The sequence below is a fragment of the Cupressus sempervirens genome, chromosome 3, assembly GCF_028749045.1.
Source record: "Cupressus sempervirens isolate cs-2001-9-10 chromosome 3, ASM2874904v1, whole genome shotgun sequence".
Lineage (NCBI taxonomy): Eukaryota > Viridiplantae > Streptophyta > Pinopsida > Cupressales > Cupressaceae > Cupressus > Cupressus sempervirens.
The window spans coordinates 522,546,629-522,561,550 of record NC_143120.1 but is presented as its reverse complement, the minus strand read 5'-3'; the positions used below and the strand labels follow the sequence as shown (position 1 = coordinate 522,561,550).

The window sequence follows — 14,922 nt, the reverse complement described above, 5'->3', positions numbered from 1 at the left end:
CAATAAAAATAAAAAATAAAAAAGTGCACATCATTAAATGTCATTTGACCTTATTATTAAAAGGGAATTATTCAATGATTATAAAGTCAAATTATAAAGTGTGTATTAAGAATAATGTTAAAGGACATTAGGCAAGAGCCTACAGCACAACAGTAAATTGTGAGCATCTTATCTAGGAGGTCTTGGGTTTGAGTCTACTCGAGCTTAACAAATAATAATAATTAACCTTGGCTTCAGCCTCTTATCAAAAAAAAATAGACTTTACATTATTTTTTGTTGTGCATCTAATGAAGGGAAATATAATAAAGAAATTATATTTCAAACTTACAACAAAAGCCCATATGATAAGTTATATGGAGTGTAAGCATGAAGCTTCAGGCCCAAATTGTATTTGGGATTTAAAATGTTCATGACTTTTCTATTTGCTTTCGCTGGTGTGGAGAAGGAATTGAAACAAGGGTTTCAGATTATCAGCTTGGGGAATTGTAGATACTTCACTGCTATAGCACCTTGAATTTGTTGCAATATACCAGAGAATTTTGCAAATGCTTTGGCTTCATTCAAAGGCCAAGATTGCTTTCATTGATACCAGAAAAATGACTATTAGCACCCCCAATTAATCTCAGAACCGTTTGGAGGGCAAAGGATTTGATTTTATTGCAAATTGCAACCATTATGGACTACATTTGGTATTTTCAGATAGCTGCAGGTCATTTAGAGGCTGTGGCATTCATTTACAGGGCAGCAGTTGAAGGAATTGAGCACGTTTTTTACTGGAAAGTGCCCCAATCATGCTTGCAGACATTGGCATCATTTTCAGAATTGACACATTCATTTGTGAAGGATCTACCAACTTTCTTAATGCAAATGATTTGGTAATGTAAGTACTTCAACTACTTCTAACAATGACTTGAAATAAAGTGCAAATGCATGAGTTCAAGAATCCAAACTACTACTTCTAATCTACCAATGTGTAATAACCCATAATAAATGAAGAAAGAAATATACATACTTATATTATATCATTTACATTTTTTCTTATATTTAAAATACATATATCATCAACATTTATATTTTTCATGTTTAAACATATATATATTCATTCATTTAAATTTAAATTAATATATATATTACAATAAGCTCTTAACAACCTTAATAGATATTTATAATAAAATTATAACAAAACTACAAATTAAACTAATAGACGGTGTAGTCAAAAGCTGCAACTAAGGGTCGCAGCAAATTAAATAGAAAATTCTAACAAAATTATAACAAAACTATTAATTAGGCTTACACGCTTGATGCCTAGTAAGAAAGGATAGCTTGGTAGTCAATCGGAAGGAATGTATTCAAGGATAATTTCTTCAAGATAACTTCAAATTTGTTATAAAACATAAAAAAAGATAAAAAGGAACAGGTCTGAAAGTGAAGAACTATTTAAGGGGATAAAGACAGCGGAAAAACAACACCAGAACATGTGTTAGGCTATAACTTTGCAAAACACTGTCAGGATTTACAAGAAAATAATGCAGACAGTGGAAAATAAAGACAGCACATAAACAAAAGGGTAAAGTTTGTTGTTTGTAATAACAGAGCTGAGATATGACCATATAGCCAAAAATTCAAATCAGCAATTCTGTACTTCTTGATATACCTGATTCCTTGCAATTGCTGAAAGTAATGAATCTTTTTCCTTGTAAGCAGGAAGAGATCTACGGAAAGACAGCATTTTTTGTCCTTCTGGTGATTCCTGCACAATCAATGCAAGAGAAATTTTGTCAGACGAACTCAACTCATAACATCAGATCCACCTTTTCAATTGTAACAAAATGTAGCATTTCTAAAACATATAGCATATGCAGACCAAATCAGTTCACTCAAATTTTTTAAATGTTAAGGCAAAACTCATCTTAAAAGAAGAGATGCAAAGCTTATTGAAAGATGCTGTATTAAAAGAAATGGCCATGCTCATATAAATCTATTTTTAAAATGGATCCATATTTGGGTAATCATTTAGGTTCTATCCAATGCCAAGGGAACCTCTTTCATAAGAATTTACTGCATGTTGACATCTTGGTTTGCATGACAGTAGTGATCCAAATGCCTATGAATTGACAATTAGTTCTCATCGAATCTTCAATATAGTATCAGAGGTTAAGAACTATTTATCATAAACCTTAAACTCTCATTTACTTCAGTTGGTTTTTCACCAAGTTATTGTGCATATAATATTTTTGTGCCAGAACAGTGACAGAAAAACTCCAGAATTCACATAGTCAGTCATCGGCGATCCCATATTTCCTAGGAATTCAATCAGACACTAAACTTCTGTTACTAAAGAAAGTTCAGGCAGAACATAATAGGATACACCAGGATAAAGCATCACCAATAAAGCTCTTCTAAAACAATTGGCATAGAAATTTTTCATTACAGTAAAAAAAGGATCAAACACTCAATAATACATTCATTTGAAACCAAATTCATAATCACTTTGGCCATCAAACAATCATTCATGCATCATAAAGAAGATGGTCATAGAAAGATCCATCCAAGAGATGAGTTCCAAAATCCAACTGACAAGATTAAAAACAAGGTCACACTACTCTAAAATCAAATCTTGCAAACTCTTGGTGCGGAACTCCTCTCAGATCATTTACCAAACAATGTATTTCCACTTAATCACAAATAGGGACCAAAATTTGACAGTCAAGAACCAAATCCTAGCATTGAAAAGCAATTATGATGAAGATTATGGATCTCAGTGTTGGGGTCCCTTTTAATTGATTTTTGGAATCCTGTGTTAACGTTAAATAAAAAATTTCTTTACTTAATAAATACACAGCAGCAAAAATTCTCTCTTTCTTCTCTTTGCTACAAAACTAGAGAACACGGTGATCTTTATTTGAATTGTTCACAGGTCAAAATACTAAAAAGGTAAAGGAAAATGTGCACAAACTTGGCCTACGTAAATCTAATGAGGCAGAAACCATTTTGTGACAAAAGTGAAAAAAGTAAAATGCAATAGACATAGTCTGGCAATCAAAAAAGGATAAACCTTGCTTTATAATATTATTGACAATAAAAGAGCATGAGTTATTGTATGCTTTTTTTAATAAAATAGTAAAAGCAAAATTGTGGAAACAACACCAAAAATGGAAAAGTACACTATTTTGTCTTTATTTTTGAGACAATGAACTTTAGACCTGCCAGGAATGCTGAAGACTACGAATCCTCCAACTTTGACGCTGGAGTATCTTTTCTAAGACTGTTCTATCAAGTGTTTGAGCTTCGGTTTGTTCTATATGTGAATCTTCATTTAATCTTTCACTGACAGTATCACCTCCATCAAGAGAACAATCACCCAAAAAGCCTGATTCATTCATTTGAGTTCGATCAAGATATTCTTGAAGAAGACTCTCCACTCGTCTTTGAAGCCCAAGAGGAATAGAAACCTTAACATCAGAATATGTTTTCCCATCATTTTAGTATAAATTGATCACAAAAGCTTAACTGAAAAACAATGTAATAAGCATTTCCCTGGTACAAAGTTTTGATTATTAAGTTGAATGAGACCTCTCGCTGTGGGCGCCTGTCATCTAGATCAGGCCTGTAGGTGGGCAAAGGGACCTTGCTTGCCACCACCACCTTTCCATATCGCTCACTGGAATCAGCAAAAGCTTCAAAATCAGGGTTAATCTAAAAATTAAAAGTTCTCTTGGCAACATAAATGGATTAGTAAATAGTGCAGAGGGACAAAAAAAGTGAGAAAGGAATAAAAATAATATTTCAGATACCTAAAGAGCCCCATTCTTCTTGCAAGGGATGCAATTTGCTCAAAATCACGTCTATCCTTTTCATCCTTGGAAACTATCTCCTTCTCTTGCTTGTTATGAAGAAGCAAGCTAAGTTTCCATTTCCATTCATCAATATTAGCAACTGAAGAACAAGCCTGTTCTTGAAGGCAAGAAATATGTCAGAATTCAGTAATCAAGCCTATGTATTCCTAATTCTGTCTAAACATGACAAACATTGTGGATAAGGGACAGACAAAATAGTGTATAATAGCAGCCAAAATATGTCATGCATAGTCTCTACAGTCATCCAGAATCGATTTGACATGGACGAAGTTAACCCTTCCTTCAAGTCTCAAATTTTCTTCAAATATTTACTTTACTTCCTGTTCCACACTGATTATCAACCCCCTGATTTCCAACCACGAATAGAAATAACCAAAGCCTTTCCAAACAGAAAATAAAAGAGGTGAAACTAAACAAGACAGGTTGGATGTAAACAAGCTGGGAATTACCTACTACTCATGCTAGCTAGGAGTCTGTAATAATGTGCTCTCAAACAGCATTACCAGCATCAAGTTTGGGCAGATTCATAGACATTTGTGCGCATTGTGTGTGTGTGTGTGTGTGTGTGTGTGTCATTTTTGTGTGTGTAATGTATATTTGGATTCATGTACAAAACAAGAAAGGTTTTGTAAAGCAAAAACCAAAGGGGAAATGATTATGGAAAATGAACAAAACCACTCAAATGCAAACTCAAGTGTGGTAATAATTCAATTACAATCAGAGAAAAATATTGAATGGCAAGTACTTCAAGCTACCGTACCAAGTAGTAGATTTATTCCAAAGTGTACCTGAACTGCAAAATGTTATGAATAATACTGTATCAAGGAAAAATGAAATGGCCTACAACCCAATCAGAATCTAGCGACATTGTCAGCTACCAAGTAATTAATTCCCGTGCGTTAACGGCAACACAAAAAAGAAACAAGTGGTGGTAAATAGGGAGATCCTTGGAACAAATCTCACCAGTAAAATTGTTGATGGTGGGTTTGGTGTGAACATACTTCCAAAAGACACTTTGACAATTTTGGGCAAGCCGACCATTTGGCCCCCAACTTTTCAATTGGTGTGTGCAAATCAACATGGTACTAAGGTGCCTAGGGTTTCAATGGGACAAAGGGTAATTATTGGAACCCAGGCATTTATATTGAAATTTAGGATCGTTTCATTTAGGGATAAAACATACAATAGACTGTTGGGCTGGGGCTGGTCGATCACAACAAGAAAAGGAATACAATCTTCATTGGGAGCAAGTGTCAGAAATATATAAAGATTTGAAAAATCAAGTAGCAGCTTCCTCAAATTCATCAGATCCGTACTCCAGAGAAGAATGAACAAAGCATCAAGGTTCAGTTCAATGGAACCAAATGATGAAGGAATTTGGGCGTTATAGTCATGTTTGAAGGATGAAACAAATTCTCTAAGGCCTACTTCATTGGCAAATGGAGCATTATCAAGCATATTCGTCAAATTGGTATTTTGTTGAAGCTACAGGGATCAATGAAGATAGACAAGGATTTTGTTACAATAAGCAACCAATGAAAAACAACTTGTGAAAAATGGATAGTTTGTGTGAGAAAGGCCAATCCACAGTTTGCAGAAGATGACAATTCTAGCAGAGGTATCAAAATTTGAAATTAGTGTAAGAATGCAAAATTATTAATGATATGTCTCAGAACTCTTAAGAGTAGAATAGTTAACCTTGAGCATACAAAAAAAGTATTCAAGTCAAATCAACAACACTGAAAATTTATAGAAGAGGAAAATTTACTATACAGATAGGAAAGAAATGGAAAAAAAAAAGGTGGTCTCCACAATATAAAGTATGATCTATAAGTTTTCCTACCTGGCCTATAAAAAGCATTGTACAGCCTCTATAACCTATTGTACATCCTATTCTAAGTTCATTTCCTATAATCCTACATTCCTCTTTGTTTACGTTTTAGCTCTCATAAATTGAGAAAATTCATTGGTGAAATATGAATTCTCCGAAGTCTCATGCTCTATCCTATAATGTCAAAAACAGATAGGTCAAGTTTGATTATTTATTTTATCCTTATGCAAAGCCCCAAAGAACAGATTACGCTATGTTCATATTAGCAGGTTTGTTTTTGTTTTAGATTTTAAAGTAGATTAAATCAAGAAGATTCCCTTACAAATTTGAAGAGAGAATTTCCTCATCCACTGTTCTAATTTGTGTTGTCATGAAAGTGAAAAATGAAAAGACCAACAGTTTTTGGTGACTACCACAGGGCATGTGCTGTCGAAATTCCAAATCTCATGCACATGACTCTCAAAACCTTCAAGTTCCAATATTACAACCTAACTTAAATTGGATTGAATAAGGTCAAGATAGTATTCTGGACAGCTTAAAACATTTTGCATTTGATCACAAGAAGAGTCCCACACACTGGAGACTTGATGCTGCCATCTTAGACAGAGAACAAAAATTGACCTTGCAATGAAAAGATCCATCTTACCTCCTCCAGCATGGAATTGATCAGTGTTATAAGGGAAGAAAAAAGCAAATCCTACTAACTTCCTTCCCAACTTGAACATTGTCAAGCACAAAATCAATATTTTTGCAGGTTTCTCTTTCAGATTGCAGCATTGTACTGCATCGATCTGGAACACTTTGACATTACTTCCAAACACAAATTCAATCATTGAACAAAAAAAACCAGCAATTTGTAGCACTATTCAACGTACCAAAATGAAACACTAGAGTTTCAAACATCAAGTTTGACCTATTTCCAGAGGTTACTGTTTACCGTATCGGGTAAACAGTTTACTAATGCATGTAGACAATAGACAAGAATATGTTGTCGTTGGTAAATATTAGGTAGCCGACGGGCCCCTTCGGGAAGGTTCTTATTATGTAGCCAACAGGCCCTTCGGTAATTGTCATGTAGCCAACAGACCCCTTCGGGTCGGGAAAGTTCTTCGGAAAGTATATATTCACCCTTCAGGATCATTGTAATCATCATCATAAGCATTGTGTAGTATCTTTGGCATATGCAAATAATAAAAGGAGTACTGTTGTTCTTGTTCATTGTTTGTATGCATTAATCTATTTACCCCGTGCGGTAAACATTTGGCGCCGTTGCCCAATGGACCTGGAATAAAGGCAAAGGAATGAAGACTGATGCCGAATCAGTTGAACAAAAATAAGAACAAGCTGAAGGAAAAAGATGACATACGCACAGCACAAGGGAATTTAATTTTGGCACAACAGGCCGAACGCAAACGAAGGTTTCAGCAAATTGCCGATGGACACCAAAGCACTGAAGAATTGTTGGAAGAGACTTGACAACGGTTGGATTTGGTGGAAGAAGCAAGGGAGGAGTTTTTGAACCTGCATACACCGAGCGAAGAGAATCCAGACAGAAGGGTATTAACTCGCACGGGTCGGAGTGCCGAAGAGCATGAGCATGGAGTGAACTCTTCGTCTGAGATACACTTCCAGAACGGATAGCTTCGCTTGACGAAAACACTTCTTCACCAAATAGCACGACTATCGAAAATAAAATGACTGTTGCAAACAACGCAAGTGTGCAGAGCAGCGCAGGTGTTCAGAACAACGCAGGTGTTCAGAACAGCGCAAGTGTTCATAATAGTGCAGGTGTGCAAAATAGCACAAGAGTTCAGAACAACAACACGGGTGTGCAGAACAACACGGGTACACAACAAGTACCTCCAACTCGAATAGTAATGGCTGGACCGAAGGAAAAGTTGCCAAAGTTCGATGGTGATGGAATAACCGATCTAATCCGAAACAATTTGGAGGGTGAATGGCATAACAGATACAAATGAATGGGTCTGACAATTTTCAGCAACCCTAAGGGGGGTAGCAATTGATTGGTTCGCCAATACGGATCCCCGAAAATTAACTACTTGGGACAAAGTTAAAAAGGAGTTTACAACCGAATTTCAACTGTTGCGCGACGATAATGAGATCGTAGCAGAGATATACAACACGAAGCAAGGGAGAAATGAAACAGTTTGAGTATATGCCAGAAAATCAAAAGACTTAATAAACAAGATGGAAAGCAAGCCGACGGATGGGTTGCAAAAGAGATGATTCATTGAAGGACTACGCCCAAAATTATGGAAGAAGATGAGGATCGTGCCACCATCATCATACACTGAAGCATACAATCGGGCGATGACTTAGAAAGTGAGCAAAAAAGAAAAAAGAAGAATAGCTCATCCGAGTCAGATGATGAAGCATCTTCAGAAGAAGAGAGCAGTGATGACGAAAAGGGCAGCAAGAAGGTCTGAGCCCTCCAGAAGGATATGATCCAAATGATGAAAGAATTTAGGAATATACAGAAGGAGACGAAGGGAAACGACCTCTGGTGCACGGAATGTAAGACAGAAGGTCACACAAAGGGATCCTGTCCAAAGAACCAATTCTGCGAGATCTGTCAAATTATGGGACATTCCTTAAAAGAATGCCCCTTCAACATGAAAACAAAAGGACCTCAGCAAGTACTTCTCACACAAGAGGCTTCTGCGGCAAGAGGGAGTGAAAACACCAGTAATGAGGGTGCCATGTCAGGAGGGTACAAAAATAATAGGCGAGGTCAAAACAACAATGCTAACAATAATAATGGCAGCCGCAGCCGAATTCAATATAATGCGAAAGGCCGCCCGATGGTACAATGCTACGCATGCAATTTGTGGGGCCACTTTGCCCGAGACTGTACAACGGAAAACACATCAAAGTTGTTATGCAGATGGTGCGGTCCTGGAGATCATGAAGATGCTAAGTGCCCAAAATCAGGAGTGAATTTGATCACCATCAAGACAGACGAAAAGGAGGTTTTGGCAATCACACAGAAACAAGCAAAACTCTGCCTCGACCCAACAAAAGAAAAGAAGAGACTGGAGGAAGCATAGGCGAAAATTCAAAAAGCAATGCTGGCGGAGAAAGCACACCTAAAGGACACTACCGGTACCTCAGCAAGGAACTGCGCGGAACAAAACATCATACGCCAAATATTACAAACCAAGGTACCTATCAAAATAAACGATCTGCTGCTCACAATGCTTCAACTCCGATTGGCACTCACAAACATCGCCCCAACGGATAAATTACCAACAGAACAGGCAAGGGAGACAGAAAGTGGCGCAAGTGCAGAGGATCCAATGCTGCTAGCCCTTTCATCCGAAGGGCATCCCGCAGTCGTCGAGATGGGAATTCTGGGGACTGTTCTGACCATAGTTCCAAAAATCGCCATGAAATCGCCGAAATCGCGATAAGATTCATGGCTCCCGATTTTTTTGGAATCGAAAATCGCTGGTGGCGATTTTTTCCTGTGAATCGCCTGAATCGCCAAAATCGGCGATTCATGGCAAAAATCGCCAAAATCGCCATTGTGAATCTCCAAAAATCGGCCGCGGCAGCAAGGATAAAAAGTTCAATTTTTAAAAAAAAACACATGTTTTATTTGCTTTCTAAGTTGACTTTCCTCTTTGTTATAACCCTAAAGAGCCTTCTATTTGCTTAGTATGAGTAGAAGAGAGGAAGAGTGAGAGAGAAGAAGAGAAAAGAGAATCCATAGGTTTCCAACCGGCAAGAAGGAAGAGCACCAAAGAGATCAGAAGTCCATTTGGGGAGGCCATAAATTGCATTGGGAGCATTAAGGAGTCAATATCAACACTCCTCAACTCATTTGCAAGAGGTAAGTGTTGGTTTTTTTTTGCATGTTAGTGTAGTATGCATTTTTTGTTAAATTTTTTTAGTGTTCATTTGCAAATCTTGAATGTTTTTTTATTTTTACTAAATTGCAAACTAGGGTTTGTTGTTTTGTAGTTTTTGTTTATTAGTTGCAAACTTTGATTTTTTACATGAATTTTTTTATTGCAGAAGCCCTTTGCTTTCATTTTCCAATTTCCACAATGGGTAAAAAAGATAAATGCTGGAAATATAATGAAGAGTTTCCTGGGAAAACCAAATATCAAACAAAATGTATATTTTGCAAAGAAAAAATAAATTCGAGAGGTATCTATAGATTGAAATACCACATTGCTGGCATACCTGGCCATGATGTCACAGTTTGCACTCATCAAACCGCTGAGGCAAAACACTCTTGTTTAGTGGCATTAGAAAAAATTGAACAAGACAAGTTGACTAAGAAAATGCAACTTGAAGGGTTAAGAGGTATTGGCTCCCGTGCTCCCACATCCGCAACCGCATCTACATCTGCATCAGCTTCCGCATCCGTAGGTTGTGTTGGAGAGGGTTCTTCTAGGCTCCTTTTCATCCTAGTGCTAGTGCTCATGTGAGTGTTAGTGGTAGTCGGTCTCATACTGAGACAGAGTCCAACACCAACCTATTGCGGCCTAGAGTGCGAAAAAACAGAATGGATAGTTACTTTGTGCCCCGCACTACTCCTGACTCCCAACCCACGCTTGAGAGCATGGGTTTGAACAAGGAAATTCATGATGCTGCCAGAAAAGAGATTTGCAAATTCTTGTACTTTTGCAACATTCCATTTATTGCAGCCAAGTAATTGATTCTTTTTTCTTTGTTATCTTCAAAGTTAAAGTTAAAAGTAAAAGAGAAACTTTAATTATATCTACTTGTTTTATGATTTTAGTTTTTGACATCTAAATTTCTAATCAATATCATTATCTATTTGTGACAGGACTCCTTATTGGCAGAACATGATAGATGCAGTTACCATTTGTGGTCCGGGGTTTAAAGCCCCAACTGAGGCTGAGTTGAGTGGATACCTCCTGGAGGAAATGGTTGAGGATATGAGGCATGAGCTTGAGGACAACCGAAAGGAGTAGATTGAAAAGGGTTGCACCATCATGACTGATGGTTGGACAGATAGGAGGGGAAGAACACTCCTCAATTTTCTTGTATCCTGTGGAGGTGATTGATCATTCTACTTTCCTACATACATAATTTTGAATCGTGATTGACTATTTCAAATTTTGATTTGTTGATTGCTAATAGTAATTATAATTCGTTGTTTTGTTACTTGTAGGATATACCATGTTCCTCAAATCCATTGATGCTTCTGCTCATGTAAAAAACGCCACATACTTATGTGAGGTTATTGAGGAAGTTATGGCAGAGGTGGGGGAACAACATGTGGTGCAAGTGGTGACGGATAATGCAGCAAGTTATGTTGCTGCAAGTAAACTTTTAACTTTTTAAGTTTTGAAAATAAATTTATTTGAATTTTGAACTTTTTCTAATTCTAACTTAGAATTTTTAAGTTTCCTAAGTTCTAACATGTTTGAAATTTGAATTTCTAATTATCTTCAAATTGTTGTAGGCAAACTTTTGATGGAGAGGCACCCCACCATATTTTGGTCCCCTTGTGCAGCACACTGCCTTGACCTCATGTTGGAGGAAATTGGCAAACTTAAGTGGGTCAAGTCATGTGTGGAAAGGGCAAAAAACATATGCAAGTTTATTTATAATCATTCATTTGTCCTTAGCACAATGAGGAAGTACACAGGAGACAAAGAGTTAGCTCGTCCAGGGATCACGAGGTTTGCCTCGAATTTCATCACCTTGCAGTCCTTGTTGACATCAAGGGATGATTTGAGGAGCATGTTTGTTGGGCGGGAGTGGATTTCATCTTCCTATGCTACGACCACTGCAAGGATAGATGTGGTGGATTGCATATTTGATGATGATGGTTTTTGGAAACCTGCTAGAGAAATCCTTAAGGTAATTTTATTGCAATTTAACATTTAATATTTTACAGTTTACTAATTGTTTAATGATTTAGTTTTATCTTAAGTTATATTATTGAATTATTCTATGTTTAAGTTTTGACTAAAATTTTTGTTTTACTTTATATGTAGGCCACTGAGCCCCTTGTATCTCTCCTACGAACTGCTGATGGGGAGAAGCCCTCTATGGGCTACATATATGAGGGCATGGATAGGGCCAAGGAGGCCATTAGAGCTCAGTATGCAGGAGTGCAGGAGAAGTATGCCCCTATTTGGGACATCATTGATAGGAGATGGCAAAATCAGCTCCACAGACCCATCCATGCAGCAGCTTACTTTTTGAATTCGGCATTTCGTTTCCGTCCTGACTTCAAGGCGGATGAGGAGGTTCTCACCGGATTATATACAGTGATCCAGAGGTTGAGTACTAATGAGGATAGCAGTGCTGCAATTATTGAGCTTGATAAGTTCAATAATAAAGAAGGGCCACTTTTCTCTAGCAGGGTAGCCATAGATGCTCGGGAAACAATACAGCCAGGTAAAAATTAAATAATATATTCAATGTTCATGAATCTAGATTCTAAACTTAAAGTTGATTATGTAATTTTAGAGTTAACTTGTAATTTGTAATTTGTAAATGAGACTAATTATTTTTATTTTCCCTTATTTCAGATAAATGGTGGCAAATGTTTGGGGCCACAACCCCAAAACTTCAAAAAATTGCCATTCGTATTCTGAGTCAGCCAAGCAGCGCTTCTAGATGTGAGCGCAGTTGGTCCATGTTCAAGCACATCCACTCGAAGAGGAGAAATAGGTTGACAGTGCAGAGGTTGAATGATCTTGTCTTCGTTCATTACAACCTCTGTCTTAGGATCAAACAGATTTTGGGCACTGACTCCTCTCCGATCATTCTGGAGGAGATTGATCCAGAATCAGAGTGACTCACAGAGGTTGTAGATCCAGTCTTCACTGAGGAAGACCGTGCGTGGATTGACCAGGTGGATATAGAGGCTGAGGCAGCTAGAGCACGTTCTTCAGGCATTGTAGACACACACGTGCACGCACAAACACAGGCCCTAGCGACATTCGTTAGCCCATCTTATATGCAGGAGATATGGCTCGACAGTCCTCTAGGACCTACATTAGACGCCTTGCTACTAGGCAAACTGGATACTCAGAGGCTGAGGCTGAGGCTGTAGCCGAGCTTGAGGATGATGTTGAGGATGATGATGACTATGAGCCTGAGGCTTGAGCTGGAGCGTTGTTTTTATATTTTGTTTACAGATATTGATACTGAATCATTGATAGACATATGTTTCAAACTTTCATGGATCTTCATCTTAGATTCTTACATAAATTTATGATTTGATGTCTTATGGATCATCTTACATACATTCTATGATTTAAATCATTATGATCATTTGATTTCTATTTACTTCAACTAGCCTACAATTTACATTTTAGATAACATAGTTACGTATGTGATGGATTTTATGTTCCATGTGTATGTATGTTAAGTTTTAACTTCTATTTGATGATGTTATAGTGTGCTTAAGTTATATTCAATAAAAGGTGCATGAAATAAGTTTTAAATTGTTAAAATCTTTAAATTTAAAGGGTTTTTTCAAATTTGCCGATTCATCGCCGATTCATTGCCGATTCACGATTCGATTCAGCCTTGCCGATTCCGATCCGATTCCGATTCACGTTTCTTTGGTTCTGACAGACACGATTGTAGATGGAAGGTCCGGTGTCAATGTGTTATTGGAGGATACCTGGAAGAAGTTGGGACAACCGACGTTGTGGCCACCTACATTCCAATTGCTAATAGCGAACCAACACGGAATCAAACCATTGGGAGTCCTAATGGCACAGCCCGTGACTATTGGAACACAGTCGTTCCTGTTGGACTTCGTCATCATTTCGCTGAAGAGGAAAGGATACGACACCATTTTGGGCCGAGGATGGCTCATACAAGCCAAAGTTAAACATGACTGGAAGAAGAATACACTATCACTCGAAAGCAAAGGGCGAAAATTCATCATTGATTTACACACACAAATGGTGGGGGAAGAAGCTCTATCATCAGATTCCGAAGAAGAGGATGAAGGGAGGCAGCGAATGGAACTAGATCAAGAAGGAGTCCTACGACTAGAAGGAGGATCAACGGATGATGATTTGGATTCGATGAGCAGCCTTTTCCACTGGCAGATGGAGGAATATGAGCTGTTCCAGAGCTGCAATGTATTGACGATAGAGGAAGGGCACAACGTAGATGGATTTCCAAAAGAGTTCAAGGAAGTAAAAGAAGGGGATGCACTGCTGGATGAAACACCCGCCCATGTATTCAGTGAGGGGGAGCCGATCAAGTATAACGAAGCCACACTGCAAACCATGAATTTGGGAGATGAAGCCGAACCAAAGAACATACTAGTGGGAGATAACTGGGATCCAGTACTAAAAGCAACGGCATTTAAAAACTTTTTGGAATACAAAGATGTATTCGCCTGGACATATAAGGATTTAAAGGGAGTTCCACCGGAGCTGTGTGTTCACCGTATTCTGCTGGTCGAAGGCGCAGTACCTGTACAAAAGTGACCTTACAGGATGAATAAGAACTACGTGGCACGGGTTACAGAAGAAATCAATCGAATGCTGGAAGTGGGTATTATTTTCAAGGTTCAGACAAGTGAATGGGTGTCGCCCATAGTAATCTCACTGAAGAAGGATACCACTCAGATCCGGATATGTGTCAATTTCAGATGCCTCAACGCGGTAACAATCAAGGATCCCTTCTCGATTCCATTTACAGACAGTATATTGGAAGAAGTAGCAAGACATGAAATTTATTCCTTTATGGACAGGTTTTCGGGATATAATCAAATTTCCATAACAGAGGACAAACTGAAAATGAAATTTTTCGTAGAAGATGGGGTGTACGCATACAACCAGATGCCATTCGGCCTATGCAATGCGCCGGCTACATTCCAACGGATCATACTGCACATATTCGACAAAATGTCTATCGAAAACTTCAAAGCATTCCTAGATGATTGGTTTGTATTTAGCACCAAAGACAAACATTTGGCGGCATTGGGCGAATGCATGGAGAGATGTTGATGGGCACGACTAGCCTTGAACCCCAAGAAATGCAGATTCATGGTTCTGCAGGGAAGATTGCTCGGACATATCATTTGTAAGGAGGGTTTGAAAACAAATTCGGACAAAGTCAGAGTCATAATGGAGATGCAGCCATCCACAAACGTAACAAAGGTAAAGTCTTTCCTGGGACATAGGCTATTACAGAAGGTTTGTTAAAAAATTCACCAAAGTATCATGCCCGCTAGACAAGTTAACATGCAGAGGA

At 37.9% G+C, this 14,922-nt stretch overlaps 2 protein-coding genes across 3 annotated transcripts in view; one reads left to right on the top strand and one right to left on the bottom strand.

Moving 5' to 3' along the window:
- LOC149567475 (DExH-box ATP-dependent RNA helicase DExH3-like) overlaps positions 1 to 14,922 on the bottom strand; it is a 190,867-nt gene that overhangs the window by 136,826 nt on the left and 39,119 nt on the right. For both annotated transcript variants that reach the window (XM_089820666.1, XM_089820667.1), the window contains exons 2-5: positions 3,795 to 3,949; positions 3,574 to 3,661; positions 3,204 to 3,452; positions 1,655 to 1,750 (exon numbers count right to left, since the gene is read on the bottom strand). In XM_089820666.1, coding sequence (XP_089676792.1) covers positions 1,655 to 1,750; positions 3,204 to 3,452; positions 3,574 to 3,661; positions 3,795 to 3,949 — 588 coding nt within the window. The remainder of the gene's footprint in view (positions 1 to 1,654; positions 1,751 to 3,203; positions 3,453 to 3,573; positions 3,662 to 3,794; positions 3,950 to 14,922) is intronic.
- LOC149567476 (uncharacterized) lies at positions 9,195 to 13,543 on the top strand. Its single transcript, XM_089823381.1, has 6 exons — positions 9,195 to 10,740; positions 10,856 to 11,008; positions 11,150 to 11,550; positions 11,688 to 12,093; positions 13,282 to 13,300; positions 13,387 to 13,543. Exons 1-6 carry the CDS (start codon positions 10,677 to 10,679, stop codon positions 13,541 to 13,543), a joined length of 1,200 nt encoding a protein of 399 aa, XP_089679507.1. The 5' UTR covers positions 9,195 to 10,676.